We start from the raw sequence: 22,838 nt of genomic DNA on the forward strand, positions 1-22,838 counted from the left end.
TTTAGCACAAATAAAGATGCTTAAACTTACACTATATAGCTTGGCTCCAAGTTTTTTCCCCATCCATCTATTCCATCTATTCTGTTAATGGCTTTGCTCACAGTCATGTTTCAGTGTGCAGATACTATAATCGTGAGAAAATAATGACAGTTATCAGTCGCACCCAGCAAGTACCCATAAAATCTGTCCTCTGTTCTGGAAGATGATAATTATTGGTTGTACTACTATTATCATTGTCACTGTTGATAGAGGAAATCTTGAAGCATTTTTTCGACAGTAATTCCAGATAAATCGCTTCAAATTGGCCTATTTTAGGGAGACAAGGGAACAGCTTTCCTTATAAGCTAATATTTTACAGAATTCAGACATCCAGACGGTTGGCACGCTTGATATTGCGCACACTGATGTCAGCGCCTGTATTTTTGGTAATTCACAACTTGCTTGTTCTCCTATTGGATTCAATTGTGCAGATTGATAATCACACTGGTGGAATTTATGGCTTTAATTTGTTCAAGTGGATATTTGGAACTGCCGATGGAATAGTTGCAGTGCTTTAGCTCAGTCTCAGACCACCACCAGTAGCCTCACTGAACAGTAAAATGAAGACCTGCAGGACACTTTCTTTCTCTTCGTGCCCATCGCACTGTTGCAGATTTCTGGTTTCAGATGCTGCGGATTTATCACTTGAAGGTTTACTTTAAGTAAGTGTATTGCATATACGTTTGTTTTTATACCAATACGTCCATCCGAGTAAACAGTATGATGTGCCTTAATCATCTGCATCAATGTCCTGTTGCTGTGGTGCTGGCGGCGGCGGTTCAGTCTTTATTTGATGGCTCATCATCATCCAATGTTGTTTTAGTCTGTCGACAATTCAATTAAATCAAACGTCCATGGATAATCTTTCTGGAAGCATGACTGGCCGCACCCCCACCCCACTTGGATTCATCAAATGAGCCCGCGTGTTATACCAACTGTTCAAAGTATGTGTTTGATTGTCCTGTGTTGTAAAAATCGTTTGAAACGAATTTGATGATTGCAAAATAAAATTGTTTATATATGCTTTTAGCCTATAAAAAAACAATTAAAAAGGCAGCTAAAAGGGTAGGCGTCTTGTCTTCTATATACCGCATTGATCCTCGTTGCCATTGTGTTATATTGTTTTCTATATAGGCTATACGTATTTGTATTCAACCATATATAATATTAACATTTCACCCAGACATAGGCTATACTCATATAGCTATACACATTTGGCCTATTACACCTTCATTATAGGCCTAGACCTTTCTCACATTGTGCTACCTCAGGCTCAAAGTCCTTTCTGCCTTGCTGTCACACAATTTAAATGAGATGGGTCCGGTCAACTGTAGATAATATTCATTTTGGATCTTTTAAATCCCGGCTGTCTGCGTAAACCACGCGTATAGGCTACTGCAGCTTGAATCAATAAACCTTTTCCTCAAGATATTTTCGTGATGTCCAAAATATATAGCCTAACACATTTTACACGTCTAATTCTGGCAGGTGTAACCAGACCACGTGCCATTGCGAGTGTTCAATATATGGCTAATTATGCAATGAAAATTAAACACCAGTGTTATGGTAATATACACCCTTCGTAAGCACTTGAGGATAACGTTTAATCAAATGGTCCTGTGAATATTAACCATTTGGTCCAGCAAACTGAGAAAAAATGACAAACGTAAAGTATAGCTAATTTAAACGTGCAGTGCAATATAGGGAATAAACTACCCCAACCTCACATATCTGTAGGCTAATTAAATAATAATAATAATAATAATAATAATAATAACAACTATTATTATTATCCAATACTTTTTGGCTTTTAAATTTGCTTTTGAAAATAGACATCATTAGCTTTGATCTGAGGTCTTCTTTCTTGAGTTTATCACGGTTCTTCGGACCCAGCCCCGGGATCGCCAATCCGCATCATTCTTGGGTAGAGTGGACCAATCAGCGACAGTCTTTGATGAATATTCATGATTCCACGATTCAAACCTTTGAGCGAGTTTGTCTTGATCCACAGCATCATACCTAGACTTTTCACAGAGACAAACTACATTTTCTTATGAATGGAAAGAGAAAAAATCCGTTCAGCTTAAATTTGGATCCATCCTTCACTGAGACCATAGAAGAAAACAAAAAAGCCAGAGAAGAGAACCGCCAGAAGAGATGACAATGACTACAATACCAGAAAGTCTTAATAGCCCTGTCTCGGGAAAAACCGTTTTCATGGAATTTGGACCCCCAAGTCAACAAATGTCGCCTTCGTCCATGTCTCACGGACACTATTCCATGCACTGTTTACATTCTGCAGGTCACACGCAACACGACAGCTCCTACAGTCCAGCCTCATCATTTCCTAGAACTTTGGGTTATCCATACGTAAACTCCGTCGGCAACCATTCCACAAGTCCATATCTCAGTACAGTACAGAGCTACCAAAACAGCTCGGCACTCACACAGACACGATTAGAAGACACAGGTAAGTGTGCAGCATGCAGCCACGTTTTGTGTTAATAATACTTATCATGTTATAGTGCGCGATTCTGTTGACGGTCCAAGACATAGCCCTATTACTCGCATTGGAAAGACGACCCAGATGTTGGGGAATTAGGCTTGGTAATTATTTATTGCGTAATGCTATAAACAATGTATGCAATTAAGGGTAATTATACCTAAAGTACAGCCTGTGAAACTTGCCCCTTAGAAGCAGACTCATTGCTCTGCAGCACTGTTGGATGGAGCTGCATGTCGCTACAGCTATTTCACTCTTTTCTCTCCCTCTCAGCACCAGATACAGAGAAGAACACGATCGTCGAAGGCGGAGAAGTTCGGTTCAACGGAAAGGGAAAAAAGATCCGAAAACCAAGGACTATCTATTCCAGTTTACAACTTCAAGCTCTGAACAGAAGATTTCAACAAACGCAATATTTGGCGTTACCGGAGAGAGCTGAGCTCGCGGCGTCCCTGGGTCTTACTCAAACACAGGCAAGTTCAACTTTATTTTTATTTTTTTAAATAATTTTAGTGCATCGGCTGTTAACGCCACTTTGATTTTCCCTTTAGTTTTGTTCATTTAAACCGTTTAAACCCACTATAATTTCAACCTTATAACTTATAGGCTACAGTTGAATGATTGTCTATAAAAAAAAAATATAATGATAATGATATTAATAATAATAATAAATATGGCTGTTCCTTCGTGTGTCATTGTCATATAGTTGCTAACTTGCTGCTCACACGAATGGGCCTGAAGACGCTCAAACATGTATACCTGCCACTTTTCATTTCAAATTGGAAAACTCAAACATATCTTTTTTCAGGTGAAGATCTGGTTTCAAAATAAGCGGTCCAAATTCAAGAAGCTGATGAAACAAGGTGGAGGCACACTTGACACCAGTGCTTTGGCCAATGGCCGTGGACTTTCGAGCGGCTCCCCCTCGGTGGCACCTGTCTGGAGCTCAGCGGCCACCGTGAAGTCCTCGGAGCAGGGAACACCACCACCGGGGGCTTACATTCCCAGCTACACGTCATGGTATCCAACCACACACCAAGAATCTATGCAACAACAGTCACAACTCATGTGAACCAATATAACCAACCCCTCAACTCCTCCATGGTGGCTCGTATCAGGAGTTTGGGGCCAACCACACAGAGTGGCCCTGCACTAGCTTAACAGATGTATCCCGGACTGGAGTTTGCTCCTCAAGGCGCCATGATGCAGCTGACATAATGGCCTTCTCATCCCGGACGACGGTCGGGTCAGTGAATAACGGAGCTGACACACTGAAAGGGCACCATCCATCCATCCCGCCCAGCCCAGCGCGCCCAAGGGCACAGAAATCTTTCCGATCCACGACGTTCAGCGGAAATGGATTCTTTCGGCTGCTGTTTACCATTTTGTGACATTTTAAAGACTCGGCGTTGTAGGCTGTATGTTAAAGTAAATCTATTGCGCTGTACACCATTTGTCAAGACTATCCACGTGTTTGTTTTGTTTTCTTTATTTTTTTTCTTTTACTAATTACCTTATATCTACCGCTAGCGGCTAGCCTATATCACACACACACACGAGAGAGTATATGGTATACAAAGGACTTCGGTCCTTATGAGGTATACTGAGGTATACTGTATGGCCTATTCTTTGCAGTTCCTGGCTGGGCCCATGATAATACAAATACCATGATGAAATAATGTGACGAACGGCTAAATGTCCATTATATTGTTCCTCCTCCTCCCAAATAAAAATACTAATTTAAAATAGAAACCTTTTTTCCTCACCCAATAGGCCATTGCAAGCCTCAACTGCTATGTTGTTCTATGTGTATTCTATTTAAGTTAAATTATTAAAATTAGCATTTTTTTCCTTCTGGCCTTGTGAGGTATATGGCCTATTCTTTGCAGTTCCTGTGGCTGGGCCCAATGTCAATATGTGTTTATTTTTGTTGTTTTTAATGCACTAATGCAGGCAAAGCTCTATAAGGCTCATCCCCATGTGTGTGAAAACGAACCAAGGCCTAACGATGTGCTGCTTTAGAAAAGATCTCGGAGGTAAACAAACCCATTGTCACTGTAATTGTATGGACCTGGCAAACCGACGGTTGTACATAGACATGTTCAGATTTGGTTTGTGCTGTATTCGATATACGCTGTGAAACAGGGTTTTAGGCATTAAAGTTAATTATTATGTATTATTCGTCGAGATGTGTTTAGTAAACATAGAAATATTTAGTTTTGTAATTATCGCTTTAATTTATTTCTTTGATCATGAATTGTATGTACATAATGTGCAAAGTTTCAAAAACAGTAAAATAATGGTTTAAAATATCTTAAAGAAAAGGTGTCTCATTGCTATAATTGTGATGAAAGAATAGAAAAAGAGTTGGTCTACTCTGTATGTATGGTAAAATAATGACATTTTCACATTTTCAGATGTTGTATACCGTGCGTTTTCAACTGACTTATCCAAAGGAAACAAACGGCTATACTGTGAATAGGCTGTATTATTTAGTTATTTATCTAGATATCAAAATGTATAGTAGCCTATACTGTAGAAAATCCGACTATATCCGACTATACAATCAATTTAGTAGGCCTATATCTGTCATCTGCTGCAGCAGTGCATCGCCTCTGGACGGGAGACGGAGCTGAATCATCTTCTATAATCTATAACATTTCAATGAATTCAGCAATAATCGCCCTTGTTTCTTTTCACTTAACATCTAATTCTACTCGTCTATCATTCTTCCAACAAACTCTATATTTATTCGATGAATAGACGAGAAAGCAATTCTGTGCGTTAAGTGAATAATTGGAGAAGAGGCAGGTGCATGCAAAAGGATGAGAGGGACAGACATAGGAGATCTGTCTGCATAAGTGAAAGAAAGTTCAAGGCGGCTTCTTGTTTGGGGCACATGGTTAACTGCAAGACAGCGGTTTAAAAACACTGAGCAGAAGGAATGTCAAATTTTACGGGGACCAAAACATTAAGGGTATTTTCTGATTTATATTTTCGTGTGAGACAGACTGGTGTTATTGCACTGCATGGTGCGTGCGTGAGCAAGCGTAGCCTACTATACGCTCCAGCTGCAATATATCTATATATAAATATTCTTGTAAATTAGGATTACAAATTTACAAAGCCTATATATGTTGCCCCCGGCCCCACAAAACAAAAAAGACTGCCCACATCCCCGAGAGAAAGTCGACTACAAATTCGTATAGGATTTCATAATCTTATACCTTGATACAATTAAATGTATGAGCATTTAATTCTTTATATAGGCTTACGGTTACAACTGAAACTGTAGCTTGCCGACAAATCGTTGTGGTTTGCAGTTATATATGCTATACATATAGGCATATTGGTATTACCAGTAAGACGCGCAAAGCATGGACTAAACTTTTAAACCAGTAAAAACTGACTTGCACAGCTTTATATTAATGTGCTGAACTGTTACTTTTACACACAAGTATAGCTATAGATATCTATAGATGCATTTTTAGAAAAAAATAAATTATGCTGTTGCAAGCAAATATCTCCCATCTCTCTGCCTTGGAAAAGCACAGCTGCACACCCAAGAGGGTCAGTGTTATTTCGTTGTATTCTCCCCTTGATTACGAGCTGAGCCCATCAAACCCAACATAATTACAGTAATTTTGCCCTTATTTATTCTAATGCCGTTTCCTATCTCAGAGGTAATTATGAAAGAAAAAAAATCCGCTCAGAGAATCTTTCTGCGTTAACAAAAGAGATGGTGCTCTGAAAGACATTTGCTGCGCAATAGAGGGGGAAATGAAATAGGTGAGCTGCCTGCCATTTCGTCACTGTTCCCTTAGACTTAGCCTGCAAGGCTGGCAAATTGCTTGCAGGTGTATATCATAGAACTGTCAATGCAAAGAGGATTCAAAATTAGCCAAGCACAATGTAAGAGTAATGAAAAGCAAGCATGAAAGCAGCTACTATAAGTTATTGCAGAACAAGTTCAGGGAGGATATAAGGCTATAAAACATATATTGGTAGGTTATAAAATAAATGTGTGCGTTCAATTTTAGCCTAAGTCATGTTACTTAAAGCTGCCGACAGAACAAAAAGTTAGAAAGGCAAAATTAGATATAGCCCAACGTCTACAGAAGGTGCCTATAGTTCAAAAGAGAATATGAGATAATGCTAATAAAAAATAGATTAAACTGCAGTCTTTTATACATTCTGGCTTGTTTCAGTTTGAACACGTCGTCAGACAATTCTTATTTAAAATCGATAAACCAAACGACGTACCTCCAAAAGGAACCGGCAGACTGTCTTCGATACGATCATATAATTCACCGTTTAGGCAGGTCGACCAGAAGCATCCCATGGAGACACAAATCCCATAAACCGTATCCAATGTGCAAGACTGTTATAACTGCAGAGTTCGGAATATGACTGAAATGCCTGCTTTATTTCTCCTCTTTATAGCTGATGGGGAAAATGTAGATTATTAGCATAAATGTTTACTCCTCATTACGCTGATGACATTGTGCACTCGAGATCTTGGTAATCTTTAGGGAAATTATGAGTATTTTTTTAAAATTTAAAGCAGCAGTTACCATGCAATTGAGGCTAATTCTGCGTAGGCTCCACACGGATATAATTATCGTTGAGTCAAGATGTTATGCTAAAACTATGCATTGATATTCCCATGTATTATGTACATGCAACTTTGACAATGTTGATCCTTGAAATTGCTGGAAATTGTCTTGCGTAAAAATTACAGCCCATATTAGGACATCTGAAATTGCGAAGAATAGTAATTGCAGGCTTTCGATGTGAAAGCCAGAATGCTCAAACCAGAGCAAATGTGGATGAAATTACAGATCGGGGTATAATTAGGATAAGGGGTATGGCATTTACAAGTTGCCCAGTGCATGGGCTCCGGAATCAATTATACATTTTTTTTAATATTACATTTTTTTGGGCATTTTCTGCTTATTCGGAATCGGAGAGTAGAGACGTAAAACCCGGGGGCAGAGAGAGAAAGAGTGAGAGAGGAGAAGAGAGACACACAAGACATCACCGATCACGCTGGGATTCGGATTCGAACCTGGACTCCTGGAGCCTCGCAACTCGAGGAGTATGCGGTTAGTATAGCCTGCCCTATACTGTCGAGTTCATGGGCAGCCATTAGGCTATTAATCCATAGGCAAGCAAACGCAACCAAACAAGGATTTACACAACATCAAAGGGACAGTTTGAGAAGAATATCAGTGAAGCGTTTCCCCTTTCAGACCAGGCTGCCTGCACAGATAGACTAAGCAAACTTAAATCGATATAGGCCTATACATTTCGTTCGAAATGTGGTGTTCATGAATTTCAATAGAGCATGAAGCAAGTTATTGATGCAATGTCAGTAGAAGAAATATACCACACAGAATGAATCAACAAGATGAGAGACACATTCTTGTTTAATATGCTGCTGTGCGACTATAAAATCACACATTATTAACCTCCACATGTATATTAAATGCTATATCATATACGCATATAGGCCTATCGCATAATTATTAACCATGCACATAAATATGTCCCTTATTTTCCGCGGGATGCTGATCCACATCAGCTTATACGGCTTGTACTCGTGGGATCCATATCAAGATGACAGCCCCAGGAAGGAATGTCCCCTCTAGCAATCACTGCATGGTCTATATCCTAATTATGAAAAACGAGAACTACCGTATTCTAATTTATGAGGCTATTTTATGATCATCTATTTGCCGGCAATTCCATCGCATGTCGACAATGATCAAATTCCAGGACTGCATGTCACCTGTGGCATTTGGAATCTAATCAACCATGTAGGCCTACATGTGTTTGAATAATTGTAAACATGGCCATCTGCTGTTTCTCATAAAAGAGTGATTTGTCATTCAGGAAGGACCGACATTTTTTTTTTTTTAGATAACACCAATAAAAATCCTTTCCGAAAACGCATGTTCATATTTAATATATTTTACATTGCCATGCATGATCCAATTCCACATGAGCTAATAGTCTACATAAATATAGGTCAACCCGGCCGCCCGCGCTTCGCCCTGAGAGGCCTTTATTGTGAGTGAACAAGATGTGAGAAATGTTTCCATGTTGTTTTGGCTTTAGGCGGTCTTGAATCGAGTTTTTTTTTATATGTAGGCTGAGTTCATAAAACGTCTGGAAAGCGGTGTTCTGACTCCACAGAGTCTGAGGGGCTGTGTTCAGTCAAACGCCCTCATCTTCCCTCTTGCATGCCAAGGCGTGTTGCGTGCCTTCGAACAGCTCTCTCTGCGCCCTCGGGCACCGTGTCTCGGCTCGGTTAATCATCCTGTCTATATCGTGTCATGTTCCCGGGGCGCGGAATAATGTGTCTTTAAAAACATAGGTCCTATTTACAGTAGGCTATATGGCAGCTATGGATAATAGTATCCAGGAAATAGTACCAAATGCTGTTCATAAAATGTATTCTGTGTAAATGTTATTAAACTCCACTAACAACGTTTTGCTAATATGGCTATATATAAGCCAATTTAGCGGCTGTCCATTTGCAAGGAGAATCTTGTCTCTTAAAAATATGTGGGCATAAATATTTGGCTCCTATTTGTTTTTTCGATGTAGAATAAGGTCCGTGCCTCTGGGCGACTGACCCCCCCCCCCCCCCCCCCTATTATTATCTAGGCTATTATCCATGTAAATATGTAATAACACCCACATAACACTAAAGCTAAATAGCTGTGCCATCGTGCAACATTGCAGAATCTGCACCGCACTTAGGCCTATATATAGTATGGCAAGAAATTGATGCATGTGCACATGGAAACTTGTTTTATTTAAATAACGTCTGGCCATATGGATGGAACACTATACTAAAATAAATAAGACAAAATTACAAAAAGTGTGATACAAGTACATTACAGGGAATCAGTAGCTCACGATGCTTAATGGATCTGTCACCAATATAAAATAGTCAAAGCGACATATCAAAAAGCTGTGGTAAAATATTTACAAAGATGGATTCGGCACTTACCCTTAAGCAAATTAACGAATGTGATGATGAATGAATAGGGGGTTCTATAACAAAATTAGGTCATATTCAAAAGGCACGATACAGTTAAATTGTGCTACATTTGTGACAGTAGGCCTATAGAATTCCCTGCAATGAATCTTTGAGCCTACTTGCAGGCCGTGCTGCACAAAGTGACGTCCGCGTGAAAGTAGACCAGGGCCTCGGCTGTGATTGCTTTGGGTATTAGTGGTTCACTCATCCCCTCGACATAAACAAAATAAATAAATACAAAAATAACTGTAGAAATATGTCTACCATTTGCGAGGGCGAAAATGAGCAGGTCCACGAACCTGCTTGGCTCCGTTACCTGGTCGGTCCTATAATAAATGCTTGCCTGTAAAGTTCGCGGTCTGTAAAATGGTATTTATCTTTTTCACCAGTATTGTCCGATAGAAATAAATTGTTTTTAGAATATCGTCCCAGCGCTTATGGCAGAGTTGTGGTGGTGCTGAACCAGTGGAGTTTGCAGATGCATTGCAGAGTTCGTTGTTGAATACCAAGTGTAGTTTGCCAAAAAAGAAGGCGCAGTCGTGTTCGGAGGACTGTTGCTTTGAGGTAAACTGGGGTTGACATTGTTCATTCTTTGATTCTGTGGAAAGTCCCAGGCAGTAGTTGGCGGAGAGTTGCAAGGGGGAGATTCAAGGGAAGCTACAAGCTCTGGAGGGAGTTCTCCACTTTTCCATAACTTCTTGAATTTCGAACGGCGGTTTTGGAACCATATTTTGACCTGAAAAACAACAGATTGCCTATGATATTATATACCACCACGAACAACAACAAAAATGTGTGTGTAAATGCCTAAACAAATTAGCCTTTAAGTTGCCCGAAGCAAATTATGGGAATAGTATTTGACAGCATATGGACGTATATCTGAAATGAACCCACCTGTGTTTGCGTAAGGCCCAAAGAAGCTGCCAACTCCGCACGTTCTGGTAAAGCCAAATACTGTGTCTTTTGGAACCTCCGTTGAAGGGCAGCCAGCTGGAAGCTGGAATAAATGGTCCGCGGTTTCCTAACCTTCTTTGGTTTACCGTTAACCATCCGGATTTCTGGTTCACTCTCTTCTTTCTCTGTAGAAACATTCCAAATAGAACTTAAGTCACACACAAGTTTAACCACGCATGTTTTACAAGAATTCAACGAAAACAGTAGGATATAGGCCTAAAATACCTAAAAAGGGAAACGTTTACCTGTGTCAGCTGGAGGAGGCGAGGGACTTGGACCGTAGGAGGTGTATGCACCGTAAGACGAGTTGAAACCGAGGTCGTATGGTTTATGGTTGTAAGGAACGCCGTTCATGGCGCTGCCGTGGTACTGGTACGAGCCGAGTTGGCCAAATGGTGACCCTGCACAATGCTGCTGCTGGCTGTTGTAGTAGCTACTGTCGGTCGCCGTGGATACAGGCAGTGTTGGGGACTCCTGTGATTTGTGCAAGCCGTGAAAATTACTTGAGGTAATCTGGTTCGAATGCATATCAGTACTTAAACTCTCAAAAACACCAGTCATCTTTAAAAAAAGGGGGGAAAAAGAAGAAAAAAAGCTGTCGCGTAACGTAGCCTATGCGCAATGGGGAGAAAAACGAAAATGCGGTTAGAATCCAACGATAACCCTTTTTAGTAGGCTACTAAATCAAAAGTAATTCCTTTAATACCAAAAAAATGGACAGAAGGCGTGTCCCTCTCACAGTGGCCTGTGATTGTCTGCTACCTTCGATGCTAGCGGGGGCGCATTTTATGAGAGAGCGTGCAGAGGCAGAACGGTTATGTATAAAGGCAGCCAATGAGTAAGGGCTGCATGTCTGACAACTCCCCACACTGCTTTCGCCGTGCCTTATGGGCCTCTCTCTCGTTTGTATACAGTACACACATGGAGATAGATAGATAGATGGATGGATGGATGGATGGATGGATGGATGGATGGATGGATCTGTTTACACATTTATTTAATTGCATTTATTTATTTTGATTGTCTTGTTCCTCTTGCTTTGGCAATGTAAACGTAGGCTATACGTTTTCTCATGCCAATAAAGCTCATTTGAATTGAAAATGTATACAGACAGACAGATAGACAGACAGACAGACAGATATGATTTTTAATCAAAGCAATTTATTTCAGTCAGAAAGGGTTTCCATGGCCGCCTAACATTCATATGTTGATTTAAAAAAATGTTGTGACTGTCTCTCACAGTCACGTGCATTTGCGCGCAAATGTCATGCCCAAATGATACGCATGCACAATTACATCCCCACAACAGGATACAATTAAAATAATTAATATATATTTTGCAAGCCTACTGCCTATACGTATTATAATTATATTTAACAATATGTAGGCCTACGCGTCTCTGACTCTGTCTGGATTATTCTCTTCAAATTCGAATTAAATGGAAGTAAAGAGCACATGCAGTCACAGTCAAAGAAAACGAACTAAACAACGGTTAACTCATTGATGAGAGAAATCTAAAAAGGTAGACTGACTAGACTACCTGGTGTTCTTCGAGTGATAACTCGCGGCCCCATGTGGTGGAAATCGCCCACACAGCCATATTATATTTGTTTAGACCTGCACATGAGACATGACCAATTTCTTGCAACTAAAAATGAATCGCATTGCACTCGATTCGTGCGAACATAGACTTCCTGTCGTGTTAAAAAAACGAACTGTAAATATAGCCGCCAAGTTAAGCCAACAATCGATTCGAAGGATAGGCTATAAAAATGCTCGACAGCAGTGGAGCAATTCAAATAGGCTGCCTGCAATGCATCATGCTATCAGGCTCAGCTCTGGTCCATATAAGAACTATATGGTCCACTAGGATAAGGCTATACTGCAGGTTAGTAGCCATATTATGCACCATCCACATATGCAGCACTTGAGCACTTAATACGTTGTCATGCAGCTCAGCTGTAACCCAAAATGTCATTTTTGCTTACGTAATTTAATTCTCCATCTTTTGACGTGCCCAAGTTTATTTACCTCTAGATGGCAGCATGGATCCTTTTAGTGACAGGCAACACAGAGGTTAGAACGGTAGCTACTACTAGCCAGTCGTAGAGTAGGCCTACTGTGAGTGGACGACCCAATAAAGCATTACACTTGTTTACAAGAGGGTCCACCTTGTTCAATTCATCAAAACATTTAGAGACATACAAATAGACACTTCTATATAGCCAAAGAACAGAACCGGAGTTCATCATAAAGGAGGTAAAAAGGGAAAATAAACATATACAGTGAGCGGGGAAAAATATTCCGATTTTACGGGGGCCAGTTTCGAATTGCAGCCGTCCGTATAGGCCTAGGTGCCCTTTGAGAGCGGTTTTGAAGGAGTCAGGTGGGTTCGGGGGTTGAGGCCAAGTAGAAGCCTGACCAGTTTGTTTTGGCTTTTGGGAGGTCTGGAGCCTTGTTTTAAGGGCCTTTGAGGTGCTGTGGTTACGTTTTTAATATGCCTTTATCAAATTATATAGAGAGATGGTAGGGTAGTGCCCACTGCCCAAGCCCTGTTAGCCATGCAGCCCATGATCTGTGGTGCGCTTGCTAGGCCTACACTCTCAATTAGGGATTTTTCCAGAGGTTAATTTCACTGATGTGTATGTAGCCGGCTGGAATGGAGCCTTTGGGGCCACCGTAGACTGGCTGCCCTGCCACTTCCTTGTCAATCAGTGTTGACTATTTAAAGGCCCGCAGTCTAACAAACATGAAGGTTACTTTAGTAACCATGGTTCTTTAAGTAAGTGAGCGAAATACTTCGCTTATGGGAGGTTTCGATCTGAGAAAGCGAGGTGCAGATATTCATTTATGAACTCACACAGGCATTTTATATGCACTGTGGGTTTAAGGCTCGTGACGCAGGCACCCAGCGCCTTAGGCGTATATAAGGCCTAGCTGCTGCGTCACAGGCCACTCGAACAATTTCCTTCTGCCACAGAGCATGACAGAAGGGTGTTCAGCGAAGTATTTCGCTCACTTACTTAAAGAACCATGGTTACTAAAGTAACCTTCATGTTCTTTTAAGTTGTGTTCGCGAAATACTTCGCTTATGGGACCTTATGAACTCCCGTATCCAGAACTAGCCAGTGAGTCCTAGGACTTTGGGATAATTTAAGGGCTGGGGACAAACCTCAGGTTTGTGGCCCGGTCCCACTTAGTGGCTAATTGGGGTAGGGCGGAGACTACCCCAGGTAGCCTGGGTTTATAGAGGGAGGAGGGGACTTTGTCCCCTTCCCTTCGGGGCTCTGTAAGGTGGACTTTATTATAGTCCACCTATGGTGCGGCTGCTCCCAAGACCGCGTGCGCTATAGAAGGCACCGCCACATCTAGGTTATAGTATGTGGCGAAGGTCGAGGAGGAGGACCAGCTCGCTGCTGTGCAGACGTCCTGGATCGAGATGCCCCTGTGGAGCGCCCAGGATGCTGCCATGCCTCTCGTGGAATGAGCCCTTAGCGTAAGCGGAGGCTCTATTCCTTGAGTGGTATAGGCCAGATGAATGGCCTGCACTATCCAGTTGGAGATAGTGACCTTGGTGACAGGTTTTCCCCTGGTTCTTTCACCCCAGGATACGAACAATTGATGGCCTATCCTGTAGGGGCCTGTCCTGTCCATGTAGGCGCGGAGCGCTCTTACTGGACAAAGGCGGTTCAGCCTCCTGTCCTCTTCCGTGGCGAAGGGGGGGAGGGTGGAAAGCCTGTAGGTCCACCGGTACGCAGACCGAGAAAGCATTCTTTGGTAAGAAGGCTGGGTTTGCTTTGATGGTGACCTTGGTTGACCTGTCGACAAATCTCATGCACTCTGGAGTGGTCGAAAGTGCATGTAGATCGCTGACCCTCTTAGCGGTCGTCAGAGCGACTAGGAGGGCTGTCTTAAGAGTAAGAAACTTTAAGTCAGCCGTCTGCAGTGGCTCGAAGGGCTCATTGGTTAGAGCCCTGAGTACTAGTGACAGATCCCAGGAGGGGGCCAGGGGCCTGTTGACCTTACAGTCCCTGCGTACGCCCTTCACAAACTGTTTTACCAGCAGATGTTTCCATACCGTCTGGTTGTCAATGCCCACGTGGCAAGCCGAGATGGCTGCCAGGTGGGTTTTCACTGAAGAGAGGCCTAGACCTCTATCCCGGAACTCCTGCAAGAATGTCAGGATGTCGACTATTGAAGCTTGGAAGGGGATAACCTGGTTAGGTCGTTCGAAGCACCACCGCCCGAACACGCTCCAGGCTGTTTCGCAGCGTATTGCTGTTGACTGGGCTCTGGCTCTCTGAATTGTTGCAATAACATTCGGAGGGAGGCCGGTTTCTGTCAGCATCACCCTCTCACGGGCCAGACCCATAGGTCTAGGTCCCTGGGGCAAGGGTGGAAGATCTCTCCTTTCGCCTGCGTGAGGAGATCCGCTCGTAGAGGGAGCTTCCATGGTCGGCTGTAGAGGAGGGGAGCTATCTCCGTCCTCCACACGCCCCAGGCTGGTGCTACTAGAAGTAGCGTCAGACCCTGAGTCCTCACTCTGTTCAGAGTATGGAGAATGAGACTCAGTGAAGGGAAGGCGTAGAGAAGGGACCTGGGCCATTGGTGAGCTAGAGCGTCTAGTCCCAATGTCGATGGTCCTCTTATGGCGAAGAAGAGAGGACATTCCGTGTCCTGCTCTGAGGCGAACAAGTCTACCTCGGGCGCTCCGAACCTGCCCCAGATCTGGTTTGCTACCTCGGGGTGTAGTGACCAGTCTGCGTATCGGAGGTCTCCCCTGGACAGCAGGTCCGCTCCTGTGTTTAGAACACCCGGGACGTGGCACGCTGTAATGGACAAGAGACGAGCGTTGCACCGCAACGTGAGTTTCTGAGCCAGTTGGTGCAAGCGGGGGGACCTGAGTCCCCCTTGCTTGTTGATGTAGCACATCGTTGTCGTGTTGTCTGTCCTGACCAGGACGTGGCAACCTTGGATGCGCGGTTCGAAGCACCTCAGTGCGAGGAACACCGCCATCAACTCCAGATAATTGATGTGGCAGGACTCAACTCAACTTTATTTATAAAGCACAGTAGTTGTCCTGTCCACAGTCCTCTGGCTGTAGTGCCCTCCAATGTGGCTCCCCAGCCAGACATGCTGGCGTCTGTGGTGACGACTTTCCTGGTCAGAGGTCTGCCCATAGGGACGCCTTCTGAGAGGGCTCGTCTGTCCGCCCACCATTTCAGTGCTAGCACGCATTGTGACGTCACTGTTACCCTCTGGCGGCGACGGTGCATGGGTATGCGTAACGCATTCATCCACTGTTGAAAAGGTCTCATATTTTAGCCTGGCTAGGCGTATTATGTAAACCACCGAGGCCATAAGCCCCGCCATCCGCAGGCATGCATGAAAAGGAATCGAGCGATCCCTTTTGAATGATGCCGTGGACTGTATTATCGCCTCTATTCTTTCTTGGCTCGGACGAGCCGTGAAAGAAATCGAGTCCAGCGTTATACCGATGAAGTCTATAGACTGTGTCGGCGTTAACACGCTCTTCTCCTGGTTCACTCGGAACCCTAGAGAGTGGAGGTGGTTGAGCACTCGTTGAGTGTGCAACAGCGCCTCCTGTGGCGAGTCTGTTGACAGGAGCCAGTGGTCTATGCACGCTGCTAGACGAATGTCCTGTTGTCATAGTGGAGCTTATAGCCGTGGCTGTAACCTTCACAGAGACTCTCGGACTCAGGGACAGTCCGAACGGGAGGACGTTGTATTCGTACTCTCCCTTTGAACCCGAAGCGCAGAATTTTTTCCTGTGCGGGGGGGTAGTTTGGACCTTGAATGTATGTGTTCTGTAGGTCCATTTAACGTGCGCCAGTCCCCTTCGCGGAGTAAGCTTAGTAGGACTGGCGGTGTCAGCATTTTGAAGCCAAAGTCATCAAAATCGAGTCGGGGCTCTGAGGTTTGAATGGGCGAAGCCCGCCCCCTGTCTTTTCACCAGAAAATAGCGGGGAACCCGTTAAGAGACTGGTTGACAGGGACCTCTGAGATGGCGTCTTTCTGCAGGACGGAATCGATTTCCACCTTTAGAATGTGCCCCTATCCTCTCCGTCTGCTCTCGAGAAGATGATTCCTTCGAGAGTGTGCGGTTTTATTTAACCTTTAGCCCTCTGCTATAGTGCGCATGATCATGGGGAGTTCCCAGTATCCAGCACTGAGCTTGATGACCTAACAGGGAGCCCCTTCTGTTTCAGGGGATTCTGTCCGTGAGGCTTTGGTGCCCTCTAGCGATTTGAGCGCATGGGGACAAATGTTTCTCTTCTTTTAGATGAGAGAATGAGAGCTGCTTTAAACAGTACTGTCTGTGGCGATTATCTCATTAACACATGCTGAATGTGAAGCACATGATCGTGCTCTTTTGAGGGGCCTGTGCTGAGGCATTTCTGCGTGCACGTCCCCTCTGTATTGTCCCGCACCCGCGGTGTGTGTGGCAAATGGGGTCTTGCACACCTGTTTTAACGGGTGATAGGGAGCCTTCCGTCCTCCTGGGAAGGTTCTGTCTGTGAGGTTCTGGTGCACTCTAGTGGCCTAGGCGCGTAGAGGCATTACCATTAAACGCCGTTATTCTTTCATTGAGGTGAGAAAATAATTGGGCGTAGTTTACCCGGCCTGTGACAGTATAATACTGTCACAGAGCGTGGTTATTCCCCACGTATGGGCCTATGGCCTACAGGTCGTATTCGTGTTTTTGTTTCATGTATATTTTTATTTTATAAAAAAATACAGAGAATACACATTAACAACACATGCAGAAAATGGTACAGAGGCTAGTAGCATGCACAATTTTCGGCTTTGAAAAGTCTTTAGAGTCTGCGGTTTTGAGGGTGAGGTCCGTGACCACTACCCTCTAACTCGGACCCCTGAAGGGAGGAGAGATTCAGGGGTACGTCCTGACCCCTGCTCTCGTATATTTCCCACGTATGGGCCGTGAGAGGAGAAGCCCCCGTTCTAGGGGAAGGTTCTGTCTGTGAGGCTCTGGTGCACTCTAGTGGCCTAGGCGTGTAGAGGCATGGCATCAGTAGACAGGCCGTTAATTTCTCAATTAATTGAAAAAATAATTGGGCGTGACCTCCCGGGCCTGGGACAGTTTTAAAACTGTCCCAGAGGCGGGTTATAATCCCCACGTATGGGCTTATGCCCTTGTGTCAGGTTTCAAGTTGTTCTTGTGTTTTTCGTTTTTGTGTTACTCTTTGAAGTAAAAAACATACACATTGTGACATAATTATGCACATTTTTAACAACATTTGAGGGGTTCTGTACAGTGGCAGCAGCTGCATGTACATTCCCTCTGAAACGTTTGTAGGGCGGAGGAGAGCAGCGGCCAGCGGTCCCGGGGCGTCCTCTGTGTCCGTCGTCCACCCTGAAAGCAGCCTGACTAGTAATGCTAAGCATGCTAGGATGGCAGCGACCATCCAACGAGGTTGTTAAACCCGACCTCTTTTAAATGTTAGCTAAACAGCTAAACAAACCTAGCTTCACAATGTACATACCTTGTAATGTTGAGGGAAGCAGTGGGTCTTGGGAACGGCGTTGAGTGAGATGTTTGTGTTACTTTTTTATTGAATTAAAAAACATACACATTTGTGACATAATCATGCACATTCACCATGTTTGAGGGGTTTGCACAGGGGCAGAACTGCGTGTACATTCCCACTGAAACGTTTGGTTTGTGGTTCGAGACCACTATACTCTCTGCTGGATGTAGTAGTGGGAACTGGGAAGAGGGAAGGCCGCAAAGCCTGGGGCTCGCGTAGCGCGGCCGTCGGGCTGGTGCTGTGATGACACAGTGATGCGGGGCACGGTCTCCATGTTGTCGCACGGGATATAGCAGGGCTTCCCTGGTCGAACAATGCGAGCATGCGCGAGCCCGGGACAATAGAAAAATATTTTCTGCGGTCAGCCATCCTCCTAGGCACGACAGTGTGTGCTGCGCGCTTCGGGGGAGGCTCCACGGCAGCCTTGACTAGCAGCTGGCGCGGTCTAGTCAATGGAGCGGGGGGAAACTCTTCTACGGTAATATGCCGTATAGCGTGTAACTTCCCCCGCTCAGTTGGCTGCTTTGGCTGGGTCGTCATTTTCTGCTTCGCTCCCCAGGCCCCGTAGTCATGGGTTTCGGCCCTGGCTATCGGGACCCGGGAGGATGCAGTGTTGTCTTTGTTAGCCGCGCTAGCACGCGGCACTGGTGTGCTACGTGCTAACGGTGGCCAGTCGACCCGCTGTCTAGGCATGGAGCGCGGAGGCCCTTCGCAGACCTGCTTCTCCCTTTGAGGAGGCAGGTCTGGGTCGGGTCTGTCGCCCTCGAACTTCTCGTAGAAGCAAACTTAGACATTTGTTTTCTTTTTCGCTATCGTCACAGTTTAGTGAACGGCTAGCTTAAAAGAGCGGGTTCACCCGTTCCTCTGTTCGCTATCGTCACAGTTAGTGAACGGCTATCTTAAAAAGAGCGGGTTCACCCGTTCCTTTGTTCTCAAGTTAGCTATAAGCTAGCGGAGCCGCGGGTAATAGGCCCGTGATTCCGCGCAGCTAAGGCTAACTAGCTTCCCAACGGGAAGATAGCTTGTTGGAATTAGCTAGTTTTCCTGAATTAAAAACCAGTTTAACGTCGAGAAAAAAGCTGTGTGTTTAAGCTAGCTGGGACGGGTGTTAGGCCCGTGAGAGTAGCTATGCTAGGTAGCTTCGCTCGCGCGAATTAGCTTGTAGTAAAATTAGCAGTTTCCTGAGTTTTAAACTAATTTAAACGTCGAGGAAAAGCTTTAGAGTTCTCTCTGCTTTTAAAAAAAAATAGATATGAATCTAACCAGTACACTACTAGGGAACCTCACGGAGCTTGAGTCCTGTCTCTCGCCCGGTTTATGAAGTGTTGAATCGCCCAAAGTATAACTGGCTAGCGTTATCATGCAACCTCTGTGGCAGAAGGAAAACGAGTGGCCTGTGACGCAGCAGCTAGGCCTTATATACGCCTAAGGCGCTGGGTGCCTGCGTCACGAGCCTTAAACCCACAGTGCATATAAAATGCCTGTGTGAGTTCATAAATGAATATCTGCACCTCGCTTTCTCAGATCGAAACCTCCCATAAGCGAAGTATTTCGCGAACACAACTTAAAAGAACATGAAGGTTACTTTAGTAACCATGGTTCTTTAAGTAAGTGAGCGAAATACTTCGCTTATGGGAGGTTTCGATCTGAGAAAGCGAGGTGCAGATATTCATTTATGAACTCACACAGGCATTTTATATGCACTGTGGGTTTAAGGCTCGTGACGCAGGCACCCAGCGCCTTAGGCGTATATAAGGCCTAGCTGCTGCGTCACAGGCCACTCGAACAATTTCCTTCTGCCACAGAGCATGACAGAAGGGTGTTCAGCGAAGTATTTCGCTCACTTACTTAAAGAACCATGGTTACTAAAGTAACCTTCATGTTCTTTTAAGTTGTGTTCGCGAAATACTTCGCTTATGGGACCTTATGAACTCCCGTATCCAGAACTAGCCAGTGAGTCCTAGGACTTTGGGATAATTTAAGGGCTGGGGACAAACCTCAGGTTTGTGGCCCGGTCCCACTTAGTGGCTAATTGGGGTAGGGCGGAGACTACCCCAGGTAGCCTGGGTTTATAGAGGGAGGAGGGGACTTTGTCCCCTTCCCTTCGGGGCTCTGTAAGGTGGACTTTATTATAGTCCACCTATGGTGCGGCTGCTCCCAAGACCGCGTGCGCTATAGAAGGCACCGCCACATCTAGGTTATAGTATGTGGCGAAGGTCGAGGAGGAGGACCAGCTCGCTGCTGTGCAGACGTCCTGGATCGAGATGCCCCTGTGGAGCGCCCAGGATGCTGCCATGCCTCTCGTGGAATGAGCCCTTAGCGTAAGCGGAGGCTCTATTCCTTGAGTGGTATAGGCCAGATGAATGGCCTGCACTATCCAGTTGGAGATAGTGACCTTGGTGACAGGTTTTCCCCTGGTTCTTTCACCCCAGGATACGAACAATTGATGGCCTATCCTGTAGGGGCCTGTCCTGTCCATGTAGGCGCGGAGCGCTCTTACTGGACAAAGGCGGTTCAGCCTCCTGTCCTCTTCCGTGGCGAAGGGGGGGAGGGTGGAAAGCCTGTAGGTCCACCGGTACGCAGACCGAGAAAGCATTCTTTGGTAAGAAGGCTGGGTTTGCTTTGATGGTGACCTTGGTTGACCTGTCGACAAATCTCATGCACTCTGGAGTGGTCGAAAGTGCATGTAGATCGCTGACCCTCTTAGCGGTCGTCAGAGCGACTAGGAGGGCTGTCTTAAGAGTAAGAAACTTTAAGTCAGCCGTCTGCAGTGGCTCGAAGGGCTCATTGGTTAGAGCCCTGAGTACTAGTGACAGATCCCAGGAGGGGGCCAGGGGCCTGTTGACCTTACAGTCCCTGCGTACGCCCTTCACAAACTGTTTTACCAGCAGATGTTTCCATACCGTCTGGTTGTCAATGCCCACGTGGCAAGCCGAGATGGCTGCCAGGTGGGTTTTCACTGAAGAGAGGCCTAGACCTCTATCCCGGAACTCCTGCAAGAATGTCAGGATGTCGACTATTGAAGCTTGGAAGGGGATAACCTGGTTAGGTCGTTCGAAGCACCACCGCCCGAACACGCTCCAGGCTGTTTCGCAGCGTATTGCTGTTGACTGGGCTCTGGCTCTCTGAATTGTTGCAATAACATTCGGAGGGAGGCCGGTTTCTGTCAGCATCACCCTCTCACGGGCCAGACCCATAGGTCTAGGTCCCTGGGGCAAGGGTGGAAGATCTCTCCTTTCGCCTGCGTGAGGAGATCCGCTCGTAGAGGGAGCTTCCATGGTCGGCTGTAGAGGAGGGGAGCTATCTCCGTCCTCCACACGCCCCAGGCTGGTGCTACTAGAAGTAGCGTCAGACCCTGAGTCCTCACTCTGTTCAGAGTATGGAGAATGAGACTCAGTGAAGGGAAGGCGTAGAGAAGGGACCTGGGCCATTGGTGAGCTAGAGCGTCTAGTCCCAATGTCGATGGTCCTCTTATGGCGAAGAAGAGAGGACATTCCGTGTCCTGCTCTGAGGCGAACAAGTCTACCTCGGGCGCTCCGAACCTGCCCCAGATCTGGTTTGCTACCTCGGGGTGTAGTGACCAGTCTGCGTATCGGAGGTCTCCCCTGGACAGCAGGTCCGCTCCTGTGTTTAGAACACCCGGGACGTGGCACGCTGTAATGGACAAGAGACGAGCGTTGCACCGCAACGTGAGTTTCTGAGCCAGTTGGTGCAAGCGGGGGGACCTGAGTCCCCCTTGCTTGTTGATGTAGCACATCGTTGTCGTGTTGTCTGTCCTGACCAGGACGTGGCAACCTTGGATGCGCGGTTCGAAGCACCTCAGTGCGAGGAACACCGCCATCAACTCCAGATAATTGATGTGGCAGGACTCAACTCAACTTTATTTATAAAGCACAGTAGTTGTCCTGTCCACAGTCCTCTGGCTGTAGTGCCCTCCAATGTGGCTCCCCAGCCAGACATGCTGGCGTCTGTGGTGACGACTTTCCTGGTCAGAGGTCTGCCCATAGGGACGCCTTCTGAGAGGGCTCGTCTGTCCGCCCACCATTTCAGTGCTAGCACGCATTGTGACGTCACTGTTACCCTCTGGCGGCGACGGTGCATGGGTATGCGTAACGCATTCATCCACTGTTGAAAAGGTCTCATATTTTAGCCTGGCTAGGCGTATTATGTAAACCACCGAGGCCATAAGCCCCGCCATCCGCAGGCATGCATGAAAAGGAATCGAGCGATCCCTTTTGAATGATGCCGTGGACTGTATTATCGCCTCTATTCTTTCTTGGCTCGGACGAGCCGTGAAAGAAATCGAGTCCAGCGTTATACCGATGAAGTCTATAGACTGTGTCGGCGTTAACACGCTCTTCTCCTGGTTCACTCGGAACCCTAGAGAGTGGAGGTGGTTGAGCACTCGTTGAGTGTGCAACAGCGCCTCCTGTGGCGAGTCTGTTGACAGGAGCCAGTGGTCTATGCACGCTGCTAGACGAATGTCCTGTTGTCATAGTGGAGCTTATAGCCGTGGCTGTAACCTTCACAGAGACTCTCGGACTCAGGGACAGTCCGAACGGGAGGACGTTGTATTCGTACTCTCCCTTTGAACCCGAAGCGCAGAATTTTTTCCTGTGCGGGGGGGTAGTTTGGACCTTGAATGTATGTGTTCTGTAGGTCCATTTAACGTGCGCCAGTCCCCTTCGCGGAGTAAGCTTAGTAGGACTGGCGGTGTCAG

The 22,838-nt window shown here is 45.5% G+C and overlaps 3 protein-coding genes across 3 annotated transcripts in view; 2 read left to right on the top strand and 1 right to left on the bottom strand.

Annotated features, from left to right (window-relative positions):
• Window positions 1–1,204: 1,204 nt before the first annotated feature.
• Window positions 1,205–4,093, top strand: dlx1a (distal-less homeobox 1a). The gene is made up of 3 exons (XM_080785115.1): window positions 1,205–2,509; window positions 2,816–3,015; window positions 3,351–4,093. Exons 1-3 carry the CDS (start codon window positions 2,197–2,199, stop codon window positions 3,612–3,614), a joined length of 777 nt encoding a protein of 258 aa, XP_080641241.1. The 5' UTR covers window positions 1,205–2,196; the 3' UTR covers window positions 3,615–4,093.
• Window positions 4,094–7,576: 3,483 nt separating this feature from the next.
• itga6a (integrin, alpha 6a) overlaps window positions 7,577–22,838 on the top strand; it is a 52,710-nt gene continuing 37,448 nt past the window's right edge. Inside the window, exon 1 of the mRNA XM_080786725.1 lies at window positions 7,577–7,647. Within this exon, the coding sequence (XP_080642851.1) occupies window positions 7,643–7,647 (5 nt within the window). The 5' untranslated portion in view covers window positions 7,577–7,642. The remainder of the gene's footprint in view (window positions 7,648–22,838) is intronic.
• dlx2a (distal-less homeobox 2a) lies at window positions 9,353–11,317 on the bottom strand. Its single transcript, XM_080785100.1, has 3 exons — window positions 10,793–11,317; window positions 10,488–10,672; window positions 9,353–10,329 (listed from the first exon to the last, which is right to left on the bottom strand). The coding sequence occupies exons 1-3, from the start codon at window positions 11,106–11,108 to the stop codon at window positions 10,009–10,011; spliced, it is 822 nt and encodes a 273-aa protein (XP_080641226.1). The 5' UTR covers window positions 11,109–11,317; the 3' UTR covers window positions 9,353–10,008.

This window comes from Protomyctophum bolini (assembly GCF_963924005.1).
Source record: "Protomyctophum bolini genome assembly, chromosome: 16".
NCBI classification, from domain to species: domain Eukaryota; kingdom Metazoa; phylum Chordata; class Actinopteri; order Myctophiformes; family Myctophidae; genus Protomyctophum; species Protomyctophum bolini.

Bases quoted from the DNA above. Each gene is read 5' to 3' on its own strand.
- dlx2a (XM_080785100.1), bottom strand. From the start codon at position 11,108: ATGACTGGTGTTTTTGAGAGTTTAAGTACTGATATGCATTCGAACCAG. The intron at 10,673-10,792 runs GTAAACGTTTCC...ATGTTTCTACAG, and splicing joins GCCTCCTCCAGCTGACACAG to AGAAAGAAGAGAGTGAACCA. The intron at 10,330-10,487 runs GTGGGTTCATTT...GTTGTTTTTCAG, and splicing joins TGGGCCTTACGCAAACACAG to GTCAAAATATGGTTCCAAAA.
- dlx1a (XM_080785115.1), top strand. From the start codon at position 2,197: ATGACAATGACTACAATACCAGAAAGTCTTAATAGCCCTGTCTCGGGA. The intron at 2,510-2,815 runs GTAAGTGTGCAG...TCTCCCTCTCAG, and splicing joins GACACGATTAGAAGACACAG to CACCAGATACAGAGAAGAAC. The intron at 3,016-3,350 runs GCAAGTTCAACT...ATCTTTTTTCAG, and splicing joins TGGGTCTTACTCAAACACAG to GTGAAGATCTGGTTTCAAAA.